This window comes from Primulina tabacum, chromosome 17, assembly GCF_025594145.1.
Source record: "Primulina tabacum isolate GXHZ01 chromosome 17, ASM2559414v2, whole genome shotgun sequence".
NCBI lineage: Eukaryota > Viridiplantae > Streptophyta > Magnoliopsida > Lamiales > Gesneriaceae > Primulina > Primulina tabacum.
In genome coordinates, this window is record NC_134566.1 from 33,734,988 (window position 1) to 33,758,448 (window position 23,461).

Genomic DNA, 23,461 nt, shown 5'->3' on the forward strand with positions numbered 1-23,461 from the left:
TTTTATCAACAAGTACTATGAGAATAACAATTTTTCCTCCTGGTTTGCTTTTTACGAACAATGTATTATTTGCCTGACATTGGTGATACTCATTAGCAGTCGCAGTCTTAGCAAACCTATCAAACCAAGCTCGTGGCGACTGCTTCAAGCCATACAAGGACTTCTTAAGTTTGCATACTAACCTGCTGTTTGACTTGGTTTCCATTCCTGGGTGAATAATCATATAAACTTCTTCTTCTAGATCTCCATTTAGAAAAGCTTTCTTTACATCAAGTTGGTGAAGAGGCCAATCTAGATTCACTGCAAGAGAGAGCAAAACCCGAACTGTTTTGAGTTTGGCAACTGGAGGAAATGTCTTTTGGTAGTCAATTCCATATGACTGAGTGAAACCTTTGGCCACAAGTCTAGCCTTGAATCTTTCAACACTGCCATCTGCCTTGTATTTTATTGTAAATACCCACTTATAACCAACTGGAATTTTGCCATGTGGTAGCTCTACTAGTCTCCATGTATTGTTCATTTCTAAAGCTCGAAACTCCTCTTCCACTGCCTTTTTCCATGCTGGAATCTTTAGAGCTTCCTGTACTGAATCAGACACCTTTATGCTGTCAAGGGTTGTAATAAATTCCATGTATGTAGGCAGCGACTTCCCATAGGCTACATGCTTCTCGATAGGATGATAATGCACCCCCTAACACCTTTCCGGTGAACAATGGGCTGATCCAAATCATCAATCATGTAATCATCAGGTGCAGGAGGATCCGGTTCTAATGATTGAGAATTCTGATTTGGAATGGTTTCCTGTATATGCTCGATGGGTCTTCTCCTTCTATAGTTCAGAATTGTGAGTGTCAAGTTGTGGTTGGTTTGCATCAAGTGGAGCTGTTTCAGTCATAGGAATATCCACGGTTGGAACTATTTCAGGATCGAGAATGGACACATGAGTGATATTTGTTGGGATGGTGTTGGAAATATCTCAGGCCCAGGGATGAACACATGAACATATATTTGTTGGGCTGGTATATCATTGGTATCTTGGAGAAGATCCCAAATCCGATTTTCACCCTAAAAGTCAGATTTGGGATGTTCAAAGAATGTCACATCAATGGCGTTGTATACTTTTCGAGTGATAGGAGAGCAACACTTGTAACTTTTTTGGTTGGAGGAGTATCCAATATACACTTGAGGGATCTTGGATCAAATTTGGTGCGATGATGTTGGTGAATGTGAACAATTGAAGAACATCCAAAAACTTTGAGTGATAGATCCGAGGAAAAGGAATGAATGTGAAGATAGGCATTAAAAAATGTCTTACGAGGGGTTTGAAATTTTAGAACTCGACTTGGCATCCTATTGATGAGGTAGGTGGCAGTAAGAAGGTTCGAAATTTTAGGGCTCGACTTGGCATCCTATTGATGAGGTAGGTGGCAGTAAGAATGGCTTCCCCCCATAAATATTTAGGAACATTGTCGGTGAACATGATGGCACGGACAACTTCCAGTAAATGTCTATTTTTCCTTTCCACCCCACACAAGAACTTACGTGAATGATACCATCTTTGGAGAGATAAGATCGAAGGATAGAAATGAAGTAATCCTTAGCGTTATCGGTCTTAAGAACTTGGATCTTTGCTTTGAAATTGGGTGGATATCATAGAGTGAGAGAATTGAAAAATTATGGATGTTTCTTATTTTTCCTTCATGAGAAAGGTCCCATTAATTCTTGTGTGGTCTTCTATGAATATAACAAACTACCTAGCCCCATTGATATTCTTGATGCACGAGGGTCCCCAAATATCATATGAATGATAGAGAATGGAGATGAAGGTTTGTATTGTAAGCTCAGATACACACTTCTTGTATGCTTGGCAAATTGAGAAATTTCAAATTTATAAACGCATGAACTTTTATTAATGAATAAATGAGGAAACAATTTTACTATATAATTAAAGAAAGGATGACCAAGGCGAAAATGCCATAACATAACTTAACTTTCAACAGATGCTGAATTGGAAGCAGACACAGAATTTGAAAAACACTTGACTGGATTTGATGTAGGACCAAAACTTGGCAATTGAACTTGTCTACTGAGGAGATTATTTTCTTTGAGCAAATACAGACCACCATACATCTCAACACTGCCAATCACCTTCCCCAAATCCACTGCCTGAAAATCACAAAGATTGGAATAAAACTTAGTCACACAGTTGAGATCCCGTGATAGAGAGCCATCAGCTATTCGGACTCCAGAATTGCTAGTGCACGGCTGATAATTTTTGAGAAGGCTGATATCTCTAGTCATGTGATCTGAGGCTCCTGAATCGATTATCCATCGCTGTAAGGATCTATTTTTGACAATATGGGCATAGGATATGATACCTTGGTGTGCAAGGAGAACGGTGTGTGACTCAGCAGGTGCGTGGGGTGGTTGTCCAGAACTCAACGCTTGACTTAGCATTTTCTGCAATGCTTCTATCTGCTCACCCTCGGTACTGGTCTCTGTGATAGCTGGCATTAGCATGGATTTCTCTCTAAAACCGAGTTTGGAATGGCTTGTGAGAGTGTTAAAATACTGAGTGAGACTCATATCCCCTTGTTTGAGGTCATACAGTCTCGTCTCAACCTCAAACAGTTCAGAGGTATTTTCTGTGCTTGAATATGTTTCAAGTGCCGCTTGCCATATGTCCTTGGCTGTTTTGAGAAGTAGAAAATTTTCTCCAACTTCAGCAGTCATGGAATTTATCAGCCAAGACATAACAAGATGATCATCAGTCTTCCAAGATCGGTGTTTGGGATCCATAGTCTGCGGAGCCACAGTTTCACCGGTGAGATGTCCATCCTTCTCTCTACCGCAAACATTCATGAATACAGACTGGGACCATTGGAGATAATTATGGCCATGGAGTTTATGGTTTGTAACAATATTAGAGGAGAAAACATGGGTAGAAGAGATTGGGGAATTGACCTCGGTGGAAGTGACTTCCGAGGAAGATGTTTGTGACTCCATGCCGTATTTGCTCATGAGGATGGCTGGCGAATAAGAATAAAGAAGCGCGGCTGAATGAGAATGAAGAAGTGCGGCTAGGGCACAGGATCGGCTCTGATACCATGAAGTAATGCTGAATATTCTTCTTATCCCCATAAAAACATTTACATTTAAATATATAGATTATTCAAGTCCACCAAATAAGGAAACAAAATTCCCTAAGGGATCCTAACTAACTAGAAAACAAAATAAATTAAGGAAAACAGAATCTAATCTTTTCTACACTAACTTCATGCAAAGGTATGCTTACTAAAAGATTTTCTAGTTAAGTTTGAAATATTGTGTTGAGTGTTTTCACAAAAGATGGATTGAATTCCCTCGTTGCTCTTAAAAATAAGTATAGTCGAGTAGGGCTAATTGTGCTTTGAAGGGATTCCGGCATGTGTCTATCAAAATTCGATATATCAATAAATTGATCTATTTGCTACACTTTGAAATGTGTTGAAGATTAAGATCAGATTAGATTAGGATCTTTTATTAGTTGGTAGAATCATATCGCTTGATTTGTTTGATGGTTATATCTTTTATCTCATCCTTGTATTTTAAATATTTGGGTAGATTAGTTTGTTAGCCTTAGGGTTTCAGTAGCCTATTTATTCAGCTTTGTACTTCATTTTATTATTCAGTGGAAATAAGAGATTCCCTCTCCCAAATCTCACATATTAAAACTTACATGGTATCAGAGCCACTGGCAGCCGATCCATGACAAAATACGGGACGCAATCCGGGATGGCCTCCACCTCTCAAATCACAACCTCTTCACCGGCTCCTCAAATCACAAGCGACGCATCACCCCTTTCAATCACTTGCCATAAACTTAATGGCAAGAATTTCTTACCTTGGTCACAATCTGTATTCATGTACATATGCGGCCGAGGGAAAGAAGAGCTTCTCACGGGTTCCTCATCACAGCCCGAAACCACCGATCCAAACTACAAAACATGGAAGGCTGAAAACAACCAAGTGATGGCATGGTTAATCAATTCCATGATTCCTGAGATCGGGGAGAATTTTCTCCTTTATCCCTCTGCCTCGGAGATTTGGGAGGCTGCCCGTGAATCCTTCTCCTGCCGCGACAATACGGCTGAACTCTTTGCAATCGAATCGGCGGTTCATAATCTGCGACAAGAAGACTCCACAGTGACTGAGTATTTCTCTTCTCTTACCCGCAATTGGCAAACCATTGACTTGACAGAGACACATGATTGGAAATGCTCCAAAGACGAAAAGGTGTTCAGATCATTTATTGAAAACAAACGAGTCTTCAAGTTCCTCATGGGTCTCAACAACAACTTCGATGACGTCCGGGGCAGAATCCTTAGCACAAACCCCCTGCCGAACCTCCGTGCTGCTTTCTCAGTGGTTCGCCAGGAGGAAAGCCGACGCAAGGTGATGCTGGGCTCATCTCCTCAGTCATCTGATAACTCTGCACTGGTCGTTCAACGCCAAAATAGCTTTCCAACTAGTAATGTTACAGCCCCCCAAGGACTTCATCAAGGGCAGCCTTCAAGCAACACAAAAGGAAAAATGATTCCAGGACGTCCTTGGTGTGAATATTGCAAGAAACCAACTCACAATATCGAGAGTTGCTGGAAGATACATGGGAAACCACCTGATTGGAAGCCAGCCAGAGATCGCCGCGCTCACAGCGTGATTTCTGAACCGACTCCTCCCATAGCAGCGCCTTTCACCAAGGAGCAGTTGGAGGCGCTACAGAAATTATTCTCCCAGCATGTGATGCCATCCTCAGTCATCGGAACGGGTAGTACAGCAATCCCAGGTGATATTCCCCTCACCCTTATTTCCCAGACTAATTTATCTAGCTACTGGATAGTAGATTCTGGTGCTTCAGACCATATGTGCAGCCAATTACAGATGTTCACCTCATACAGCCCCTCACGAGTCTCTAAATCAGTTCGAGTGGCAGATGGTTCTTGTACAAAAGTTCTGGGTTCGGGTTCAATTTGGTTATCCCCAGAATTATGCTTACATAATGTCTTGTTCGTTCCTGCACTTCATTGTAATTTGCTGTCTGTCAGTGCTTTCAACAAGAACTTACATTGCTCGACCATTTTTTCAACTGACTCATGTGTTTTTCAGGACCTGGAATCGGGGAGGACGATTGGCAATGCTAAGTGTTGTGCTGGTCTCTACCTATTCACGATGAAGCCGCCCGTAGAGTCATCTTCCAATGCCCCTGACCACCATACTTCCGCAGTCCAATCCATTAGGAATAACGAATTTTTGTTATGGCACTATCGTCTAGGTCATCCAAATTTTTTGTATCTCAAGAAACTATTTCCATCATTAGTAAACAACAAAACTTCTCATTTGCCTTATTGTGATGTTTGTCAGTTTTCAAAACACACTCGCACATCGTTCACACCACATACATACACACCATCAAAACCCTTTTCCCTAATACATAGCGATATTTGGGGTCCTTCTCGTATAAAAAACATTACGGGTACTCGGTGGTTTCTACTGTTTGTTGACGATCATACTCGTCTGTCATGGGTTTTTCTCATGAAAGACAAAAATGAGACGTCTACAATTTTCAAAACATTCTCCACCATGATACAGACACAATTCTCCGCCAATATCCAAATTTTACGAACTGATCGGGCTCGAGATTTCTTTAACACTGTTCTTGGAGACTACCTAACCACTCAGGGAATTATTCATCAAAGCTCCTGCGTTGACACACCTCAACAAAATGGTGTCGCTGAAAGAAAAAACCGACACCTCCTTGAGGTAGCTCGTTCTTTACTATTCACGCATAATGTTCCCCATCACTTCTGGGGTGATGCTGTCCTCACAGCCACATATCTCATAAATCGAATGCCTTCTAGAGTCCTTAAGTTCCAAACTCTCATTCAATCTCTTCTCAGCAGCTATCCTAACTCACACCTAATTCACAATCTCCCATTACGTGTCTTTGGGTGTGTCTCATTTGTGCATATACATTCCCAACATAGAAGCAAGCTTGACCCACGCTCATTAAAATGCATCTTCTTAGGATACTCTTCCAATCAAAAGGGGTACAAATGTTATTCTCCGACCACAAGAAAATTCTACAACACCATGGATGTAACTTTCCATGAGTCTGATCCGTTTTTTCCATCTTCCTCAGCTCAGGGGGAGCAAGGAATTCACGGCCATGACCTTTATGACCTTCAGAATCTGGATCCCATACATACTGATGGTGTAGACGTTATCCCACCAAATCATTCCCAACCACCAAATCATTCCCAAATCCTTCCACCAAATCATTCCCAAATCCTTCCATTTGATCATGTGTACACTCGTAGGAATTCTCCTCAAGACCAACCACACAATCAGCAAACCAAGAGCACTCCCTCGATCCCAGATCCTCTGGAAAACAATCAAGGTACGTCAATTATCAACTCCCATGATATCGATGATAGACCTATTGCATTAAGAAAAGGAATCAGATCATGCACTCAATATCCTATCAGCAATTTTGTCTCTCTTGATCTATTGTCTCCTGCATATCGAGCTTTTATTGTGAATTTAGACCAAGTACAGGTCCCATCAAACATCACTGAAGCCCTGGAACATCCACAATGGAGGGCAGCAGTTTTTGACGAAATACATGCTCTTGAGAAAAATAACACTTGGCAGATCACAAATCTCCCTCCTGGAAAACGGACTGTTGGTTGCAAGTGGATTTTCACAATCAAACATAAGGCTGATGGGAGTGTTGAACGATACAAAGCTAGACTAGTAGCCAAAGGGTTTACTCAGACATATGGGATTGATTATCAGGAGACATTTGCTCTTGTCGCCATGTTAAATACGGTTCGTGTTCTTCTATCTATTGCTGCAAATCTAGACTGGCCCCTATATCAACTTGATGTCAAAAATGCCTTCTTAAATGGGGATTTGGAAGAGGAGATATATATGTGTATCCCACCTGGATTCGAAGATAAGACAACGGCTAATCAAGTCTATCGGTTAAAGAAATCTCTTTATGGTTTAAAGCAGTCTCCGAGAACCTAGTTCCACAAATTCACGAAAATATTGAAAGAAAGTGGATACATACAGTGCCAATCAGACCACACTATGTTTGTCAAGCATTCCAACCCAGACAGGATCTCTGTTATCATCGTATATGTTGACGATATTATAATTACTGGGAACCATGAAGAAGACATCAATCAAGTCAAGCAACTACTCTCAAAAGAATTCGAGATGAAGGATCTAGGGCAGTTGAAATACTTCTTGGGGATGGAAGTGGCCAGATCAAAACATGGGATTTTTATTTCTCAAAGAAAGTATGTCCTTGATCTACTGAAAGAAACTGGGATGTTGGGATGCAAGCCTGTTGATACTCCTATGGATCCAAATATAAAACTTGGAAAGAATGAGGAAAGTCTAATGATCGACAAAGGACGATACCAAAGATTAGTAGGTAAACTGATATACCTATCACACACAAGGCCTGACATTGGATTTGTTGTAAGTGTTGTTAGCCAATTCATGAACAATCCGACTGAAGAACACATGGATGCTGTTTTTCGTATATTAAAGTACCTCAAAGGATCACCTGGAAATGGACTATGTTTTCAGAAGACAGCTCTAAGAGATATACAGATATACAGTGACGCTGATTGGGCAGGATCTTCCACTGACAGACGATCCACATCTGGGTATTGCTCATTCATATGGGGAAACCTTGTAACATGGCGGAGCAAGAAACAATCTGTGGTAGCAAGGAGCAGTGCAGAAGCCGAATTTCGGTCCTTGGCCAATGGTACGTGTGAAGGAATATGGCTACAACGGTTATTAGCAGAACTGAAAGTAGGAGGACATCAAGTGATCGAACTAAAGTGTGACAATCAAGCAGCAATAAGTATTGCCAAGAATCCAGTCCACCATGATCGAACTAAACATGTTGAAATCGATCGTCATTTCATAAGTGAAAAGCTCGAGAAAGGGACACTGAAAATCTGTTACGTCCCCAGCCACACACAAGTTGCAGACATCCTAACTAAGGCCTTGTACCGACCAATCTTTGAAAACTTGGTATCCAAGTTGGGTATGATCAACATTTACCACCCAACTTGAGGGGGAGTGTTGAAGATTAAGATCAGATTAGATTAGGATCTTTTATTGGTTGGTAGAATCATATCGGTTGATTTGTTTGATGGTTATATCTTTTATCTCATCCTTGTATTTTAAATATTTGGGTAGATTAGTTTGTTAGCCTTAGGGTTTCAGTAGCCTATTTATTCAGCTTTGTACTTCATTTTATTATTCAGTGGAAATAAGAGATTCCCTCTCCCAAATCTCACGTATTAAAACTTACAAAATGTAATATGGCCTGGGCTACAATTATCAGTAATGCTTATAGGCAGCTTGTTGTATGAACTATACATACCAATTTAGCACTTTCTTGCTCTGTTGACTCTCGGAGGCGATTCCTCGGTGTTTCAATTAGATTAGTCCTATCTAGTTGAACACCAATGAAGTATTGAAGATTCCCCTGATCAAGTTAGAATAATTTAGAAATCCAAATAAGAGTACCAAAGAAGTTAAATTTCTCAATAAGCCACAAAAAAATTAATAAAAACTGTATTTAACATGGCAAAGCACCTTACCTTTTGATCACGCATAGGTTGCAAGTGAAATAAATTCCAAAATTTCTTCCCTGTTTGAAAGAACAAATTCAGAAGTCCATGTTCGAACTATTACTCAGAGAACATAGAAAGGGTTATCGTACCAGTTTTTGTATAATTTATTAACAGGACAGTAGTTTCCATTTGTTTGTCTATGGCATCCCTAATCTTTGAAACAGTGTCTCGATCAGTTTCTGGACCCTGAAGAAACCTGTGCATAATTCCACCAGAATTAGGTAATTCTCCGAGACTTGGAACTGTATGTTGAATATTATAGAAGGTAACTCTCAATGACCACAAATTTTGGGCACATCGTGGAAGAGAGCTTCATAATATTTCATAAAACCTCAAGAAACAGGAATTATAAATTTTAATTTGAAGTTTGCCAGAGCAACATGATTCAAATGAGTAAGCGGTAGGCATGGTCACAAGATTCATATAACCGCAATTTAGAGCAATTGAACCGACATGCATTGTCATGATTTTACCACATATGAAATGAAAGGCGAGATCAATCAATACAAGGGTAAGTGTCCAATAAGATGGAGATAATATTGTTAATTCTAGCTATCATATTGCTCAAGTGGACCTAGCTATCCTATTGATCAAGTTAATTCACTGATAAAAAGGGAGTTTTGAATGTTGTTAACATATTCAGAAGACACAACTGAAGATATTTAGAAAAATGAAAATGATGGCATTCTTTCATACCTGCAGTTCCTTCCCAAAATATCTTCTCGTGCATACTCAGTCAGTTCAAGAAAGTTATCTGATGCAAATATCTGCAAGTTAAGAACTGCATTTTTTATAACCTGTGAAAGGATATATTGTTTATACAAAAAAAAAAAGATGAAGTAAATTACATCTAAAATTGAGAATATACTATACTAGTACAATAATAATTAAAAAGGAATTTTTTCATACATTAACAAGAATGTATCGAGGATATCGCTTATGCATGTTTGTGTTTATGCAATATTATATAGTTACTTAATCTTACGATTGGATTATCATGAATTCTAGGATCTGTTATCACAAAATTTTTTTCAATGCGTTCTAATGTTGTTGCTAGGTCAATGCCTTGGCGCATGGTCCTTTCTCTTCCAGCAAGTTCCCAACTGTCTTTCCATTCAGAGTCCTGTGTCATCACTATTTCTGTCTCTGAAAGTGATTGAATTTCGTGTGTGGTGGCATTATTTGACGGCTTTCCTTTGAACCTGCAGGAAATTATAATCCAATTTAAAATAGTTGTGATTTCTCAAAGATAATAATTCTTGGTCAAGTATTATCAAAATCTTTGTCTTCTGAAGGTTAGAAAAGGATTCACCACATTTTAATGGTTATATACACCACCATTCAACAAAGGGGCATATCAAGTACCGAATGGTTTCCAGAAAGGAATATTTAACCTTTCCAAGTTCAAAATTTCCAGTCAGATAAGATAAACACTCAAGTACAACTGGAAAATAAGCAATATCGCGGTCATCATGCTTTCAGACAACAGAAATTAATGGTCTAGGAGATGCTGCCAATATTAAAACTCCACTGAATGATTTGACAAAATTGTATAGATAGAGAAGCCATATATGTTGTTAGTTAAATGTTTAAAATCATCAAGTAAGTTGGCAGTTTCAAAATATCAAGTTCAAAATTTTTTCAGCCAAACAAACAATAGAGATGATTGGTAACTTCTCCATTCACGTGCATCATTTCTCTAACTCAGTTGTTATGCAATTAAAATTGGTCTGAAATAGCTTTTATGGTAAAATATGTTAATTAGTATGTTTGTATACATTCGTGTACATATGTATTTGTGCATGCATCAATTGAGTGTTAAGGTAAAAAAAAGTCAAACCGATACAGAAAGATATATATGGCTGCCAAGAAATGCTAAGTTGAACGAAAAAGGATGTGGAAACATAAAAGAAAGCGTCAAAGACTGACCCCTTGAAGGAAATAAGTCCAGACTTTTGGGTCTTGTTGCTTGTATCATGAAGAGAACCTGAGCAAGGGATATCTTTGATATCCGTTTCAGCTGGTCCAGGTAGCATATAATCGAGGCTTAGCTTCTCAGATTCAGTATTGTCGCTGAAGTAAGACATCATGTGAGACCTGGGATCCTTAAGTGTTTGCACAACTTCAGCGATGGAACCTAAAGCCTTTTCCATTTGCCGAGCTGAAGCATGTCATGCAAAAGAGTGAGACTCTAAAGGATAATGGTTATATGCGATAAACCGCAAAGGCATGCGTATCACTTACCATCATAGCGAATTAATGACTTAGGCAATCCATTAGGTCGCAATGCTTTATCCTTTATCCCTTCCGTGTATTTGCTGACCTCAACCTGCATTCTGCCGTGGAGTGTGGCATGACCCAAGAAATTGTTACGCTTTTAGGAGAAACAGTGCTAAGAGGATGATTTATTAGTTAGTATATTTTGCGTTGATTGTGGTTAAACAAGTAATCCGCTCCCTTTGAAATGTCATATATACACACACTTAGAAGATAAAATCACAGCCGAAGACATAAAACAAAAAAAAAGAGGAAGATGAAATGCCCATCTGCTATAAAGCAATAGGTACTGTCCTAGCACGCATACATGGGAGATTATTCCAAAAATTACAGTATAAACCTTAATGAAAGATTTTTTATTTTTATTTATTTATTTTACTTTTTTAGAACTTTATTCCTAGAAGGAATGCTTTCCATTTCATACTGATGTCCTCGTAACATGTATACTGTGCAAAGGGACCAATTGGATAATTTCTAATGAAATTCTGTTGAGAAAAGAAAGATTTGGGCTTCTGAATTTCAGAATACTAGGAATGTTCACGTGCGATGAACGTGAGTGACTAATCATGAAAAACATAATATGAGATTTAGATAATGTTTAAAATCGTTTGAATAACATCATGTTTATGAGTATCGTATATATTTAATTATTTATATAACATTTTTCAATCCACATGATTATAAGATACTGACAACTCTCTCAAATTAGCAAAAATATATTTCATCCAAATATCATTGACAATGGAAAAACAATAAAAATAAAATTAACAAAATAGTGAGCTTTACCAAAACCAAAATCACAATATGCTTAAATGGAGTACACATAGTGATTGTCAAATAAAATTCTCTTAATTAACTAAATTATCGTAATAATGTTAAAATAAAACCACTAAACTTGTTATTAAGTCAGTTGTGTTTTTGCTAACTTTTAACCCTTTGCGTATTTTGTTTAAATCTATTTTTTTAAAAAAAAATACATATTATAGATAGTTGATTTTATATCAGAATGAATCATTTGTAAATTAATATTGATGATTAAAAATTTCATGTTAAAAAAATTTTAAAATAATATCATTCAAATAAATATGTGTGGTAAAAAACATATATAAATAAAATAACATGTAACACTCAGTTAAAAAATATCATGTTTAAAAATTTTAATTTCTAACAAATGATAATAAATTATTATTATAATTCATATTTATTATAAGGATTATCTAAGTTAAAAAATTATAAGGATTATCTCATAAATTTAATTAAAAAAAGTAGAAAGTAATTTATATTCCTTTTAATTTATCATTAATTTTTTTCTATTAATAAAGTTGAAATAAATCAAATTATACTGCAAATAAAATATTAGAAAAATTTGCAATAAAATATGTAAAATCTACATGCTCTCGATGTCCATTTTCATTAGAAAAGTATCATAAAAAAAATTACATTCTCTCACATGTTTTTAATGAAACTTATAGAAATAGAAAAGTGTAAGTTTGAGATTCATATATTTATAGGTATATAGATAGATAAAATAATAAAATAAAGTTATTCTCATTTCTAATCTTAATCTTTAAATCAGAAAATTGAGAAGTCACCTAAATAAATAAATTGACAAAGTAATTGTAGGTGTTAAAATAAAACCACTAAACTTGGTATTAAGTTAAATATCAGTTGTGTTTTTGTTAACTTTTAACCCCTTGCGATTTTTTTTAAATCTATTTTTTAAAATACATATTATAGATAGTTAATTTTATATCAAAATGAATCATTTGTAAATTAATATCGATGATTACTAATTTCATGTTAAATAAAATTTTAAAATAATATCACTCAAATAAATATGTGTAGTAAAACTCATATATAAATAAAATAATATGGAACACTCAGTTAAAAAATATCATGTGTAAAAATTTTAATTTCTAAATTATCATTATAATTCATATTTATTACAAGGGTTATCTTAGTTAAAAAAATTATAAGGATTATCTCATAAATTTAATACAAAAGTATAAAGTAATTTATATTCTTTTTAATTTATCATTAATGTTTTTCTATGAATAAAGTTGAAATAAATCAAACTAATCAAATTAAAATGTAAATAAAATATTAGAAAAATTTTGCAAAAAAATATGTAGAATCTACATGCTCTCAATGTCCATTTTCATTGGAAAAGTATCATAAAAAATGACATTTTCTGACATGTTCTTAATGACACTTATAGAAATAGAAAAGTGTAAGCTTGAAATTCATATATTTATAAACATATAGATAAAATTATGAAATAAAGTTATTCTCATTTCCAATCTCAATCCTTAAATCAGAAAATTGAAAAGTCACATAAATAGAAATAGAAAAGTGTAAGCTTGAGATTCATATATTTATAGGTATATAGATAAAATAATGAAATAAAGTCATTCTCATTTATAATCTCAATCCTTAAATCAGAAAATTGAAAAGTCACCTAAATAAATAAATAAAACATTGATTAAGTAATTGTGGGGAAAAATGGTAATTAAGTAAATTTACAAATCAAACTCATATAGATAGGTAGGTAGATATAGATAGATAGATAGATTAGTAGATCTTCTAGCCGTGAATATTATCTGTAATTAGTTTTAGCCAATACAGCAAAATAGGAAAACAGTGGCCAGCTATGATTTTTCCTCTTCTATTATGATTTTTAGCTGATTTGTGCTTTGATTCTCTTCCAAATAGAAGACTCTCTATAAACAATCTAATGAACAGTAACATATTCATTTCAATTCTTCATAGAATGAGAGACACCCTAAAGGACACGTCCACAAGAAATTTACCTATGCAGTTGGAGTATTTCTAACTGAACCAACTGGTTCCCTCTTTTCTCCATAAATATGGTTTCACGAGTAGTAGTAAGCTGTCCTGGAAACAGCCTATTGAACTCTTGTGGCTACAGAGCGTCTATGTTGTTGTTTTACCTTGCCCTATACGGGTTATTGAATATTCTCAGTTCTGATTGTCAAATTAAACTATTTCTTTTTTGTACGTTTTTCCTCTTATCAACCATTTCTGGAGAATCCTCCTAGTCAACTCCTCTTGTCATCGCTCAACTAAACACTCAGCCCCAAATATCTAATATGTACTCCACTCAGTCCAGGTCAATATCATCTGCCTTAATTCCGATAATTGAACTCTCGTTGTAGAGCTTCTATATTGTTGGTTTTACCTTTCCTTATACGGGTTGTTAAGTATTCTCAATTCCGATTGTTGAATTAAACTTTTTCCTTTCTATACATTTTTTCAGTGATAAACCATTTCTGAAGTCCTCCATGTCTACTCCTTTTGTCATCGCTCAACTAAACGGTAAGCCTCAAATATTTAATATGTACTCCCACTCGTTTCAGATCAATATCATTTGCCTTAATGCTGATAATTGAACTCGTGTTTTTGCAGAGCCTCTATGTTGTTAGTTTTAACTTGCCCTATACGGGTTATTGAATATTCTCAGATTTGATTGTCGAATTGAACTTTTTCCTTTCTATACATTTTTTTCACTTATCAACCATTTATGAAGAATCCTCCTTGTCTACTCCTCTTGTCATCACTCAACTACACACTCAGCCTCAAATATCTAATATGTGCTCCCACTCGGTCTATATAAATATCACTCACCTTAAAGGCTATAATTTTTTAAGGTGGTCTCATTTGTTGGGATATCAGGGAAATAAACGAGGTAACATCACAGCAGAACATCATAAGTAATATCGATAATGAATAAGATGAACACCAATATTTATAGTGGTTCATCCGTCCACTCTAAACCTCTCAAGAAGATCACTTCTTTATTAATAACAAAGAAGACAAGAGAATTGAGAATACAAAGTATTTCAGTCAGAACACTCTGATTTTAACACTCACTTTCTCTCCACTAATCCTATTCCTTCCGAGGATAAACACTCTTTAAAAAATCTCACACTAAATCCTTTGTCTCACATCTACACTTATGATTATAGATGAGAGTATTTTGTGTTTTTGGTGTGATTTTGAAATGAAGAATGAATGAGTATTTATAGGTGAAGTTTAGGGAAGAAAACAAAAATTAAAATATCATTACTTACATAATCAAACCTAATAATTTTTGACTGATCAACACATTGTTTACAATTCAAAAATTGTGTTCTTTGAATTCAAATTTAGGTGGCTTTGAATTCAAAGTTTGCTTGCTTGATTACTTAGCAATTCTCCCCCTCAAGCCCATTTTGTGAATTCGATCAAATCTGCAACAGCTCTATAGTATTCCAACTTCCATTTTGCCAATGTCTTGGTCATCATATAAGATCCATTTTCATCTGTGTAAATCTTTTCAAGCTTTAACAATTTCTTCTCCAATACATCTCGTATCCAATGATAACGTACATCAATATGCTTTGATCTTGAATGCATTGAATGATTCTTTCCAAGATAAATTACACTCTGACTGTCACAGAACAACTTGTATTGATCTTGCACAAAACTTAATTCCTCCAAAAACCCTTTCATCCATAACAGCTCCTTGCATGCCTCAGTTGCTGCAATGAACTCCGCTTCAGTGGTTGACAATTCTACACATTTTTGCAACTTTGATTGTCATGACACAGCTCCCCCTGCAAATGTTATCAGGTATCCTAATGTAGATTTTCGGGAGTCAATATCTCCTGCCATATCTGCATCTGTGTAGCCTACAAGCTCAAGTGTAGATCCTCCAAAACTCAATCTATGTTTAGAGGTTCCCCGTAGATACCTGAATATCAATTTTACTGCAGCCCAATGTTCCTTTCCCAATTTTGAAAGGAATCTACTCACTACACCTACTGAATGAGCTAAATCTGGCCGAGTACATACCATGGCATACATCAGACTTCCAGCAGCTGAAGCATATGAAACACTTTTCATTTCTTCTTCCTCATCCTCTGTAATAGGACACTTCTTTGAATTCAACTTGACGTGGTTGGCAAGAGGACATCCAACTGCTTTTGTCTGGTCCATGTTGAATCTCTGAAGTACCTTCTCAATATACTTCTCCTGCGACAACCAGGTCTTCTTGGCATACCTGTCTCGATGGATGTCCATTCCAATAATTTTTTTTGCTGGCCCCAAGTCTTTCATAGAAAAAATCTTGCCTAGTTGCTTCTTTAGGCCTTTGATTTCAGAAGCATCTTTGCCAACAATTAACATGTCATCTATATAGAGCAGAAGCACCATCAAACCATCATCAGAGGTATCTTTGACAAACACACAATGGTCTGTAGTGGTTTTCTTGAATCCCTGTTGAGTTATCACCGATTCAAACTTCTTGTACCATTGTCTTGGAGCTTGCTTGAGACCGTACAGACCCTTCTTTAATCTGCACATGAGGTCCTCTTTCCCCTTCTCTACAAACCCCTCTGGTTGCTCTATGTAGATTTCTTCCTCCAAATCCCCATGAAGGAATGCGGTCTTGACATCCATATGTTCCACCTCCAGATCAAGCTCAGCTGCTAACCCTAGCACAATCTGGATGGATGTCATCTTCACCACGGGTGAAAATATTTCGTCAAAGTCGACCCCATGTTTCTGTTCGAAACCTTTGAAGACAATCCTAGCTTTGAATCTTGGTTGACTACTGTGTTCTTCGTGCTTCAATCTGAACACCCACTTATTCTTCAAAGCTTTCTTGCCTTTCGGCAACTTCACCAGCTCAAATGTCTCATTCTCCTGCAATGATTGCATTTCTTCTTGCATAGACTTCATCCACTTATCTTTTTGTTCACTGGTAATAGCTTCTCGAAGTTCTCTGTTCTCCCCCGTCAGTTAGCATGATATATTCATTTGAGGAATATCTGGTTGAGGGTCGCGCTTCTCTTCCAGTTCTCATGGTCATTGTACCACGAGAACTTTCTGCTGGTGGTTCACTGTGAACACGGATGTCATCATCATCCTCATGATCGTTCTGAAATTCTTCATCTTCAACCGGTTGTGGATTTAACGTTGAAGGCCACCATTCCAGATCTTGTTCCCAGAATTCTCCTTTTCCACAGTCTTCAAAAATTCATTCTCCTGAAATACGGCATCACGACTTCCTATAGGCTTTTTGAGATCTATATTATAAAACTTGTAACCAAGTTGATCCTCACCATAGCCTATAAATATGCAATTCCTTGTTTTGATATCCAACTTCTGTCTTTCATCCTTTGGTATATGAACATAAGCAACACAGCCAAATACCCGCAAATGATTATAGGAAACTTCTTTGCCTTGCCACACCTGCTCCGGGACATCATAATTGAGAGGAACAGGAGGTAAGCAATTCAATATATAAGCAGCAGCAACCACAGCCTCACCCCAAAATTCTTTAGTCAGATTTGCATGTGAGACCATGCTTCTCCCCAAAATTCTTTAGTCAGATTTGCAGGTGAGACCATGCTTCTGACTCTTTCTGCTAAAGTTCTATTCATCCTCTCAGCTAATCCGTTGAGTTGTGGTGTCTTTGGTGGTGTCTTTGGTGTCTGATTCCGTTCTTTTTGCATATCTCATCAAAACTTCCAATGTATTCTCCTCCATTATCTGTTCGAATACATTTGAGTTTTATGCATGTTTGCCGTTTAATCAAGTTTAGAAAATTGTTGAATGTTTCCGCAACTTGGTCCTTGGTTTTGAGTGTCCACACCCAAATTTTTCGAGAATGATCATCGATAAAAGTTACCCAGTGCCTCGCTCCTCCGAGCGACAATGGCATCGGACCACATAGATCTGAGTGCACTAGATCTAGAATTTTATCGGCTCTGCTAGGAGGTGAACTTTTGAATGATATCCTGTTTTGTTTTCCGGCTAAGCAGTTTGTACATTGTTTCATATGAACCTGCTTTATACTAGACAGAACTTGCTTGCTCACAAAGCGTGTAAGATTCTTCTAACTTACGTGACCAAGACGTCGGTGCCACAACTCTGTTGAGTTCTCTTTCCCTGGGTAGTTCACACCTTTCGAATGATTTCCTGAACTACATACAGCTTTGACATCTTTAATCCTTTTTCTACCACAAGTGATCCTTTTGAAATCTTACATATCCCATTTCAGAAGGTTGTGCAGAAACCTTCTTCATCGAGTCTTTCGACCGATATCAGACTCAGGCACATATCTGGCACATGCCTGACGTCTTTCAGGGTCAGTGTAGAGCTATCCACGGTAGTCAAGCTCACATCTCCCTTTCCCACGATTCTGGATAAGTGGTTATTCCTCATCCTCACCACACCAAAATCCCCTTGTGTGAAGGATATAAAGCATTCTCTTCGAGATGTGATGTGGACTGTTGCTCCACTATCGATCATCCAACTAGTTACTTGAGTTGCCAAATTTACGGACTCCTGCTCTAGCTCGTGAACAACATTGAATTCGTCAATGGCGTTTGTTTGCTCATCATCGGTTTCATATTTGTCTTTCGTTTTTCGACAGTATTTTTCAATATGTCTGTTTTCTCCACAGCGATAACATTTTATGTTGGCATATCTCCCCGCTCCCCCTTGACTCAGCAGCCAAAACATCTGACTGTGAGATAGAGGATCCTTGAGATCTCCGCCTCATCTCTTCATTCAAGATGTCATTCTTGATGAAGTCCATACTCACGACTCCTCTTGGTGTTGTGTTCGTGAGTGATACCTTCATAGTCTCCCAAGACTCTGGCAATGAAGCTAGCACAATCAGAGCTGTCACCTCATCATCAAGTTTAATGCTCATACTTGATAACTGGTCCACAAATCCTTGAATCTCGTTCAGATTATCTGCGACCAAAGTTCCTTCTTTGTATCGAACCTGGACAAGCTTGCTCAAATAAAACAATTTGTTGTTGCCAATTTTGGAGGCATATAGTGTCACCAACTTTGTCCAAAGCGTACGAGCATGTGTTTCGTTAGAGATGTGATTATAGACGTTGTCATCGACAAATTGTCAGATGTACCCGCAGACTTGCTCGTGCTCGAAGTTTCATTCAGCATCTGATTTATCATCTGGTTTAGACTCGCTGAACACCGGTAGGTCCATCTTGATGACGAATAGAAGATCTTTCATCTTACTTTTCCAAAGTTGATAATTAGAGCCATTGAGGCTAATCATCTTTCTTGTGCGTACCTCCATCTTTTGTGACTGCTACCAACGAATTAATTGTCAAAGCCTGAACACAAAAGAACCACTTCCCGAATACTGTCTAGAAAGTCTTTGCTGATGTGGAAGTCCAGACTAAGGTGCAACCACAGAGCATACAAGGACTTCCTATAGTATTTGAGAACCTCGCTCTGATACCAGTTGTTGGGATATCAGGGAAATAAACGAGATAACATCACAGCAGAACATCATAAATAATATCAACAATGAATAAGATGAACACCAATATTTATAGTGCTTCAAGGATAAACACTCCTTAAGAAATCTCACACTAAATCATTTGTCTCACTTTTATACTTAAGATTTAAGATGAGAGGATTTTGTGTTTTTGGTGTGATTTTGAAATGAAGAATGGATGAGTATTTATAGGTGAAGTTTAGGGAAGAAAACAAAAATTAAAACATCATTACTTACATAATCAAACCTAATAATTTTTTACAGATCAACACATTGTTTATAATTCAAAAATGGTGTTATTTGAATTCAAATTTAGGTGGTTTTGAATTCAAAGTTTGCTGGCTTGATTACTTAGCATCATTTTGCATGGATGTAAGTAAGAGGGAGAGGAAAAAGTGTTTATTGAATGGTCACTTGGGTTTGAATGGAAATTTGAACCGGCCAAAGCTTGCATTCTATAAAAGTCATTATTTGGACTCGAACATTCCCCTAGAGCCTGGTTTGACATATTTGTAAGAACCGTGAATAAATATGGCTATTGTCAAAGCAAGTTGATCGTACTATGTTTTACAAACACCGCTAAAGAAGGCAAGGTAATAGTTTTGAGTGTTTATATAGATGACATTGTCTTGCATGTAACGACAATGAAGAATAGAAAGACTAAGAAGAAGGTAAACGGCTGATTTAGAGATCAAGGAGTTGAGTGCACTAAAATACTTGTAATGGAGTCCGCCAGATCCAAGGAAGGGATATATGTGAACCAACGTAAATATGACTTTGACTTGAGAAACATAGTGAGCCCAACCTTAAGCTGGAACTTCGTAGAGCTGAAGATGCTATCAATAAAAAAATATCAGAGACTTGTTGGAAGACTAATTTACTTATCACAGACGAGTCTAGATAAAGCCTTTGCAATTAGGGTGCTATAGGTTTGCAAAGAAAGTATTTGTTTGTTGAACGTGAAACTTCATTATCCTATAATCTTAACAAAATGAGGAGAAAATGAGGGATAAATCACCCTAATTAACAAGATCTTTAACTCAGATTTTATTGAACAGAAATAACATAAAAAAGTCCTAACTAGCTTCCTAAGTATTCTTGACACTCACCCTCAAGTCGGTACATTGATGCCTATCATGTCCGACTTGCTAACAAGAAGCTCAAAATCTAGCCAAACAATCCTTTTGTGAAAACGTCTGCAGTTTGCTCAACATGTTTCTTGTGATCGTTCTGCAACGGATTATGAGCTATGCTAATCGCTGCTTTATTATATATCCTAGCTTCATCGGTATGGAACAGAGTATTAGTAGATTTCTTAGCTGTGAATATTAGCTGGAATTAGTGTTAATCAATACTATAAAAATAGAAAAATACTTAGGCTAGGCCAGCTATGATTGATTTGTATCCTCTAATATTATGATTATTAGCTGATTCTGTGCGTGTATTCTCTTCTATAAAGAAAAACCTGTGCAAACAATTAAAGAATATAATAAAAAATCATTTTCCTTTCGATTTTTCAATTTCATTTCATGTAAGTGCAAGAGTAACTAAAACTATGACATATAGGACCTAAAAGGCAGTATCCTTAGCAACAAAAAAGAATAAATGGCTTGGTTAATAATTATATGTTTGAGATAAAATATTTGTTATATAAAGCAAGAATTGAGATGAAGCTACGATATGGTCAGAAATGAAGAGTCCAAACCCAGTCATGTAATTGGATTCAATTCTACTTCCAATCAAAAGTCAATTGAACTAAGTCAAAAATAAAAAACTTACCCAATAAACTTAGCGACCATTCCTTCACCATCTTTGATCGGAATGATAGTAAGAAGATTCCAGAATGGAGTGCCATCCTTCTTATAGTTCAGAAGCCTCCCACAATAGCTTGTCCCCATTGCTATTGTGTTCCTTATTTTATCTACCTCCTTCTGATCTGTGTTGGGGCCTTGCAGGAAACGACTGGACCAAAGGGAAAAGAGAGGGCGACTGCGTCACATCTCCAAATAAAATCCAAGCATTTAGTAAATTCAAGACTTTCATGTGTTCTCAAGAATATAATGCGCCATTCAGAAAAATAAAATAAAAATATATTTGAGCACAGGAAACTTTTCAGAGCTCAAGAACTTGTTGAATCCCAACATTCCAACGTGATGTGTCCAAATATTTTTGAATAGCTTACACAAAAGTAGAATTCCCTGTAACTGGAATTCCATAAATTTTCACCTTCTGTCCCCAAATTAATCTACAAACACGTCCAATGTGCAGTTCATGTATTACCAGAGAAACAGAGGTCAGGGACAAAAATATTTTGCAAAAACTGTCTAATGGAACTCATGTATTAACATGAAATTATAGCGTTATAAGTAGATCTCAATGCTTCTAAAGAGTGGAGATTTATCATCATTATTCAAATTTTTTCAGCAGAAACGACAGCATAAAAACAAAAGCATAAACCTAGAGCACACATAGATAATACTCTCATGCTTACAGACGAATAGAGTTAGTTACCCATAACATTTTTCCCAGGATAGATTGTACTGTGTCCTAACCATCATTTATGTGATTAGAGAATTAATTAGCCAGAGTTGAACACAAAAAACTACATCTATTCCTCAAGTTCCTTTATGTGTTACCAAGAAAGAAAGAAAAGGAAAATTTTTCATACCAATTCTTGCCAATGACCTCTTCTGTATTATAACCAGTCATGGTGAAAAAGCCATTGCTAGCATAAACAACAGGACAACCAGGTTTTGCTGCATCAGAGACAACAAACGTTTGTTGCAATGTTGAAAAAGCATCCTTCACCTCTTGAGGCACGTCTGGGATGCCTAAAATCGTTTCTTCCCAAGTCCCTGCTAATCCAACAGAAAGTTTTTCTCTGAAACTCTTGTTTCTTCCTCCTCCAATTGGACTGTTGTCCCCAATCGTCTGAAAGCTACTTTCTCCAACTTCTTTCCTGTCAGCTATGCTATTCTCCATGCTTCCCTTGATATTTTCAATATCATCACAGAAAGAAGTGATCTCAGACCTGCCAGGCTGAATGTCGAATGCCATCCATCTACTACCGGTAATATCCCTTGATGCTTCCCCTTGCATAGGAAGTACTTGAACATCAATTTCCTCATTCCTGGCAAAAGTATTAGGAACTCCAGCATCAATGCTGGTCAACGGTTTGAAAACACCAATCGACTGCCTCTGGTCTTTATCCCCCGGTGACTCCATTAAACCAATTCCTTCACTACCACGAATGAATTGCAAGTAACTAGCCACCAATCATTACTAAGTGTTTGCACAATATTTAACACTAAGGTCATGACGTCTCTACTATTTCTGTACCAGTATAAATCAATGGCATCGAACTATTAGAAAATCAAAGGAGAATCAGTGAGAATAGCAAAGATAACAAATTTGATTCCAACTAACAATGATGATATCGTCAACAGCAGCTCTTAAATCTTAGTTGCAGAAATATAATAACAGGATAAGCGTTACCCCAACTCATTGCATTAAAATGAGTTAACTTGAAATAAGATTTGGAGGTTTCATCTCCAAAATAGATATATTAAAACACTACTCCGTTAAATTCGAAAATAATATGATAACCTTTTCTGTTGTTCCAAGAAATGGCAAACCACACAACTTGATGATAATGAGAGATAACACACAAACAAATATTAATGGGAATGAAATAATAATATTGATGGGGATGAAGTAGAGATAGCATTCAAGAATAGTGGGAACGAAATTTATAATAGTTTTACTTACACTGAGTTGTGAGAGAGCAAGTACCTGGAAGTCGTTGGCGTGGGTATTACTGGTTTTTAATTGGACAGAGCTTAGCGTGAGACAAGGGAACAGATAAGTGGAACGATAATGTTCACAGAACAAACTGGATTACCAGGAGTTGTCGTTTACCATGAATGTGTATATATATGACCACCGGCTTTCCTGCGGAAAATTTAGAAAAATAGACCTCCTCAGTCCTCACGATCCCATAAGAAAATAACCTTGTTTGTCATATTCCAATTTACCATTTTCTTAACTAATTTAAAACCATTATTTAAGTAATAAAAAATACTTAAACGCTTAAACAGAAGATCTCTTCTCCTTCCTTCAACAGCTCACGTTCCCTCCAACAGATGTGCCAGTTTTCTCA

General features: G+C 36.8%; 1 protein-coding gene across 3 annotated transcripts in view; it reads right to left on the reverse strand.

Moving 5' to 3' along the window:
* The window catches only part of LOC142531663 (phototropin-2-like), a 74,661-nt gene extending 51,598 nt beyond the window's left edge, over positions 1-23,063 (reverse strand). For all 3 annotated transcript variants that reach the window (XM_075637885.1, XM_075637884.1, XM_075637883.1), the window contains exons 1-10: positions 22,909-23,063; positions 21,971-22,635; positions 21,082-21,264; positions 10,947-11,038; positions 10,632-10,863; positions 9,688-9,904; positions 9,399-9,469; positions 8,792-8,898; positions 8,670-8,719; positions 8,450-8,554 (exon numbers count right to left, since the gene is read on the reverse strand). In XM_075637885.1, the coding sequence (XP_075494000.1) occupies positions 8,450-8,554; positions 8,670-8,719; positions 8,792-8,898; positions 9,399-9,469; positions 9,688-9,904; positions 10,632-10,863; positions 10,947-11,038; positions 21,082-21,264; positions 21,971-22,527 (1,614 nt within the window). In that variant the 5' untranslated portion in view covers positions 22,528-22,635; positions 22,909-23,063. The remainder of the gene's footprint in view (positions 1-8,449; positions 8,555-8,669; positions 8,720-8,791; positions 8,899-9,398; positions 9,470-9,687; positions 9,905-10,631; positions 10,864-10,946; positions 11,039-21,081; positions 21,265-21,970; positions 22,636-22,908) is intronic.
* Between the last annotated feature and the right edge of the window lie 398 nt (positions 23,064-23,461).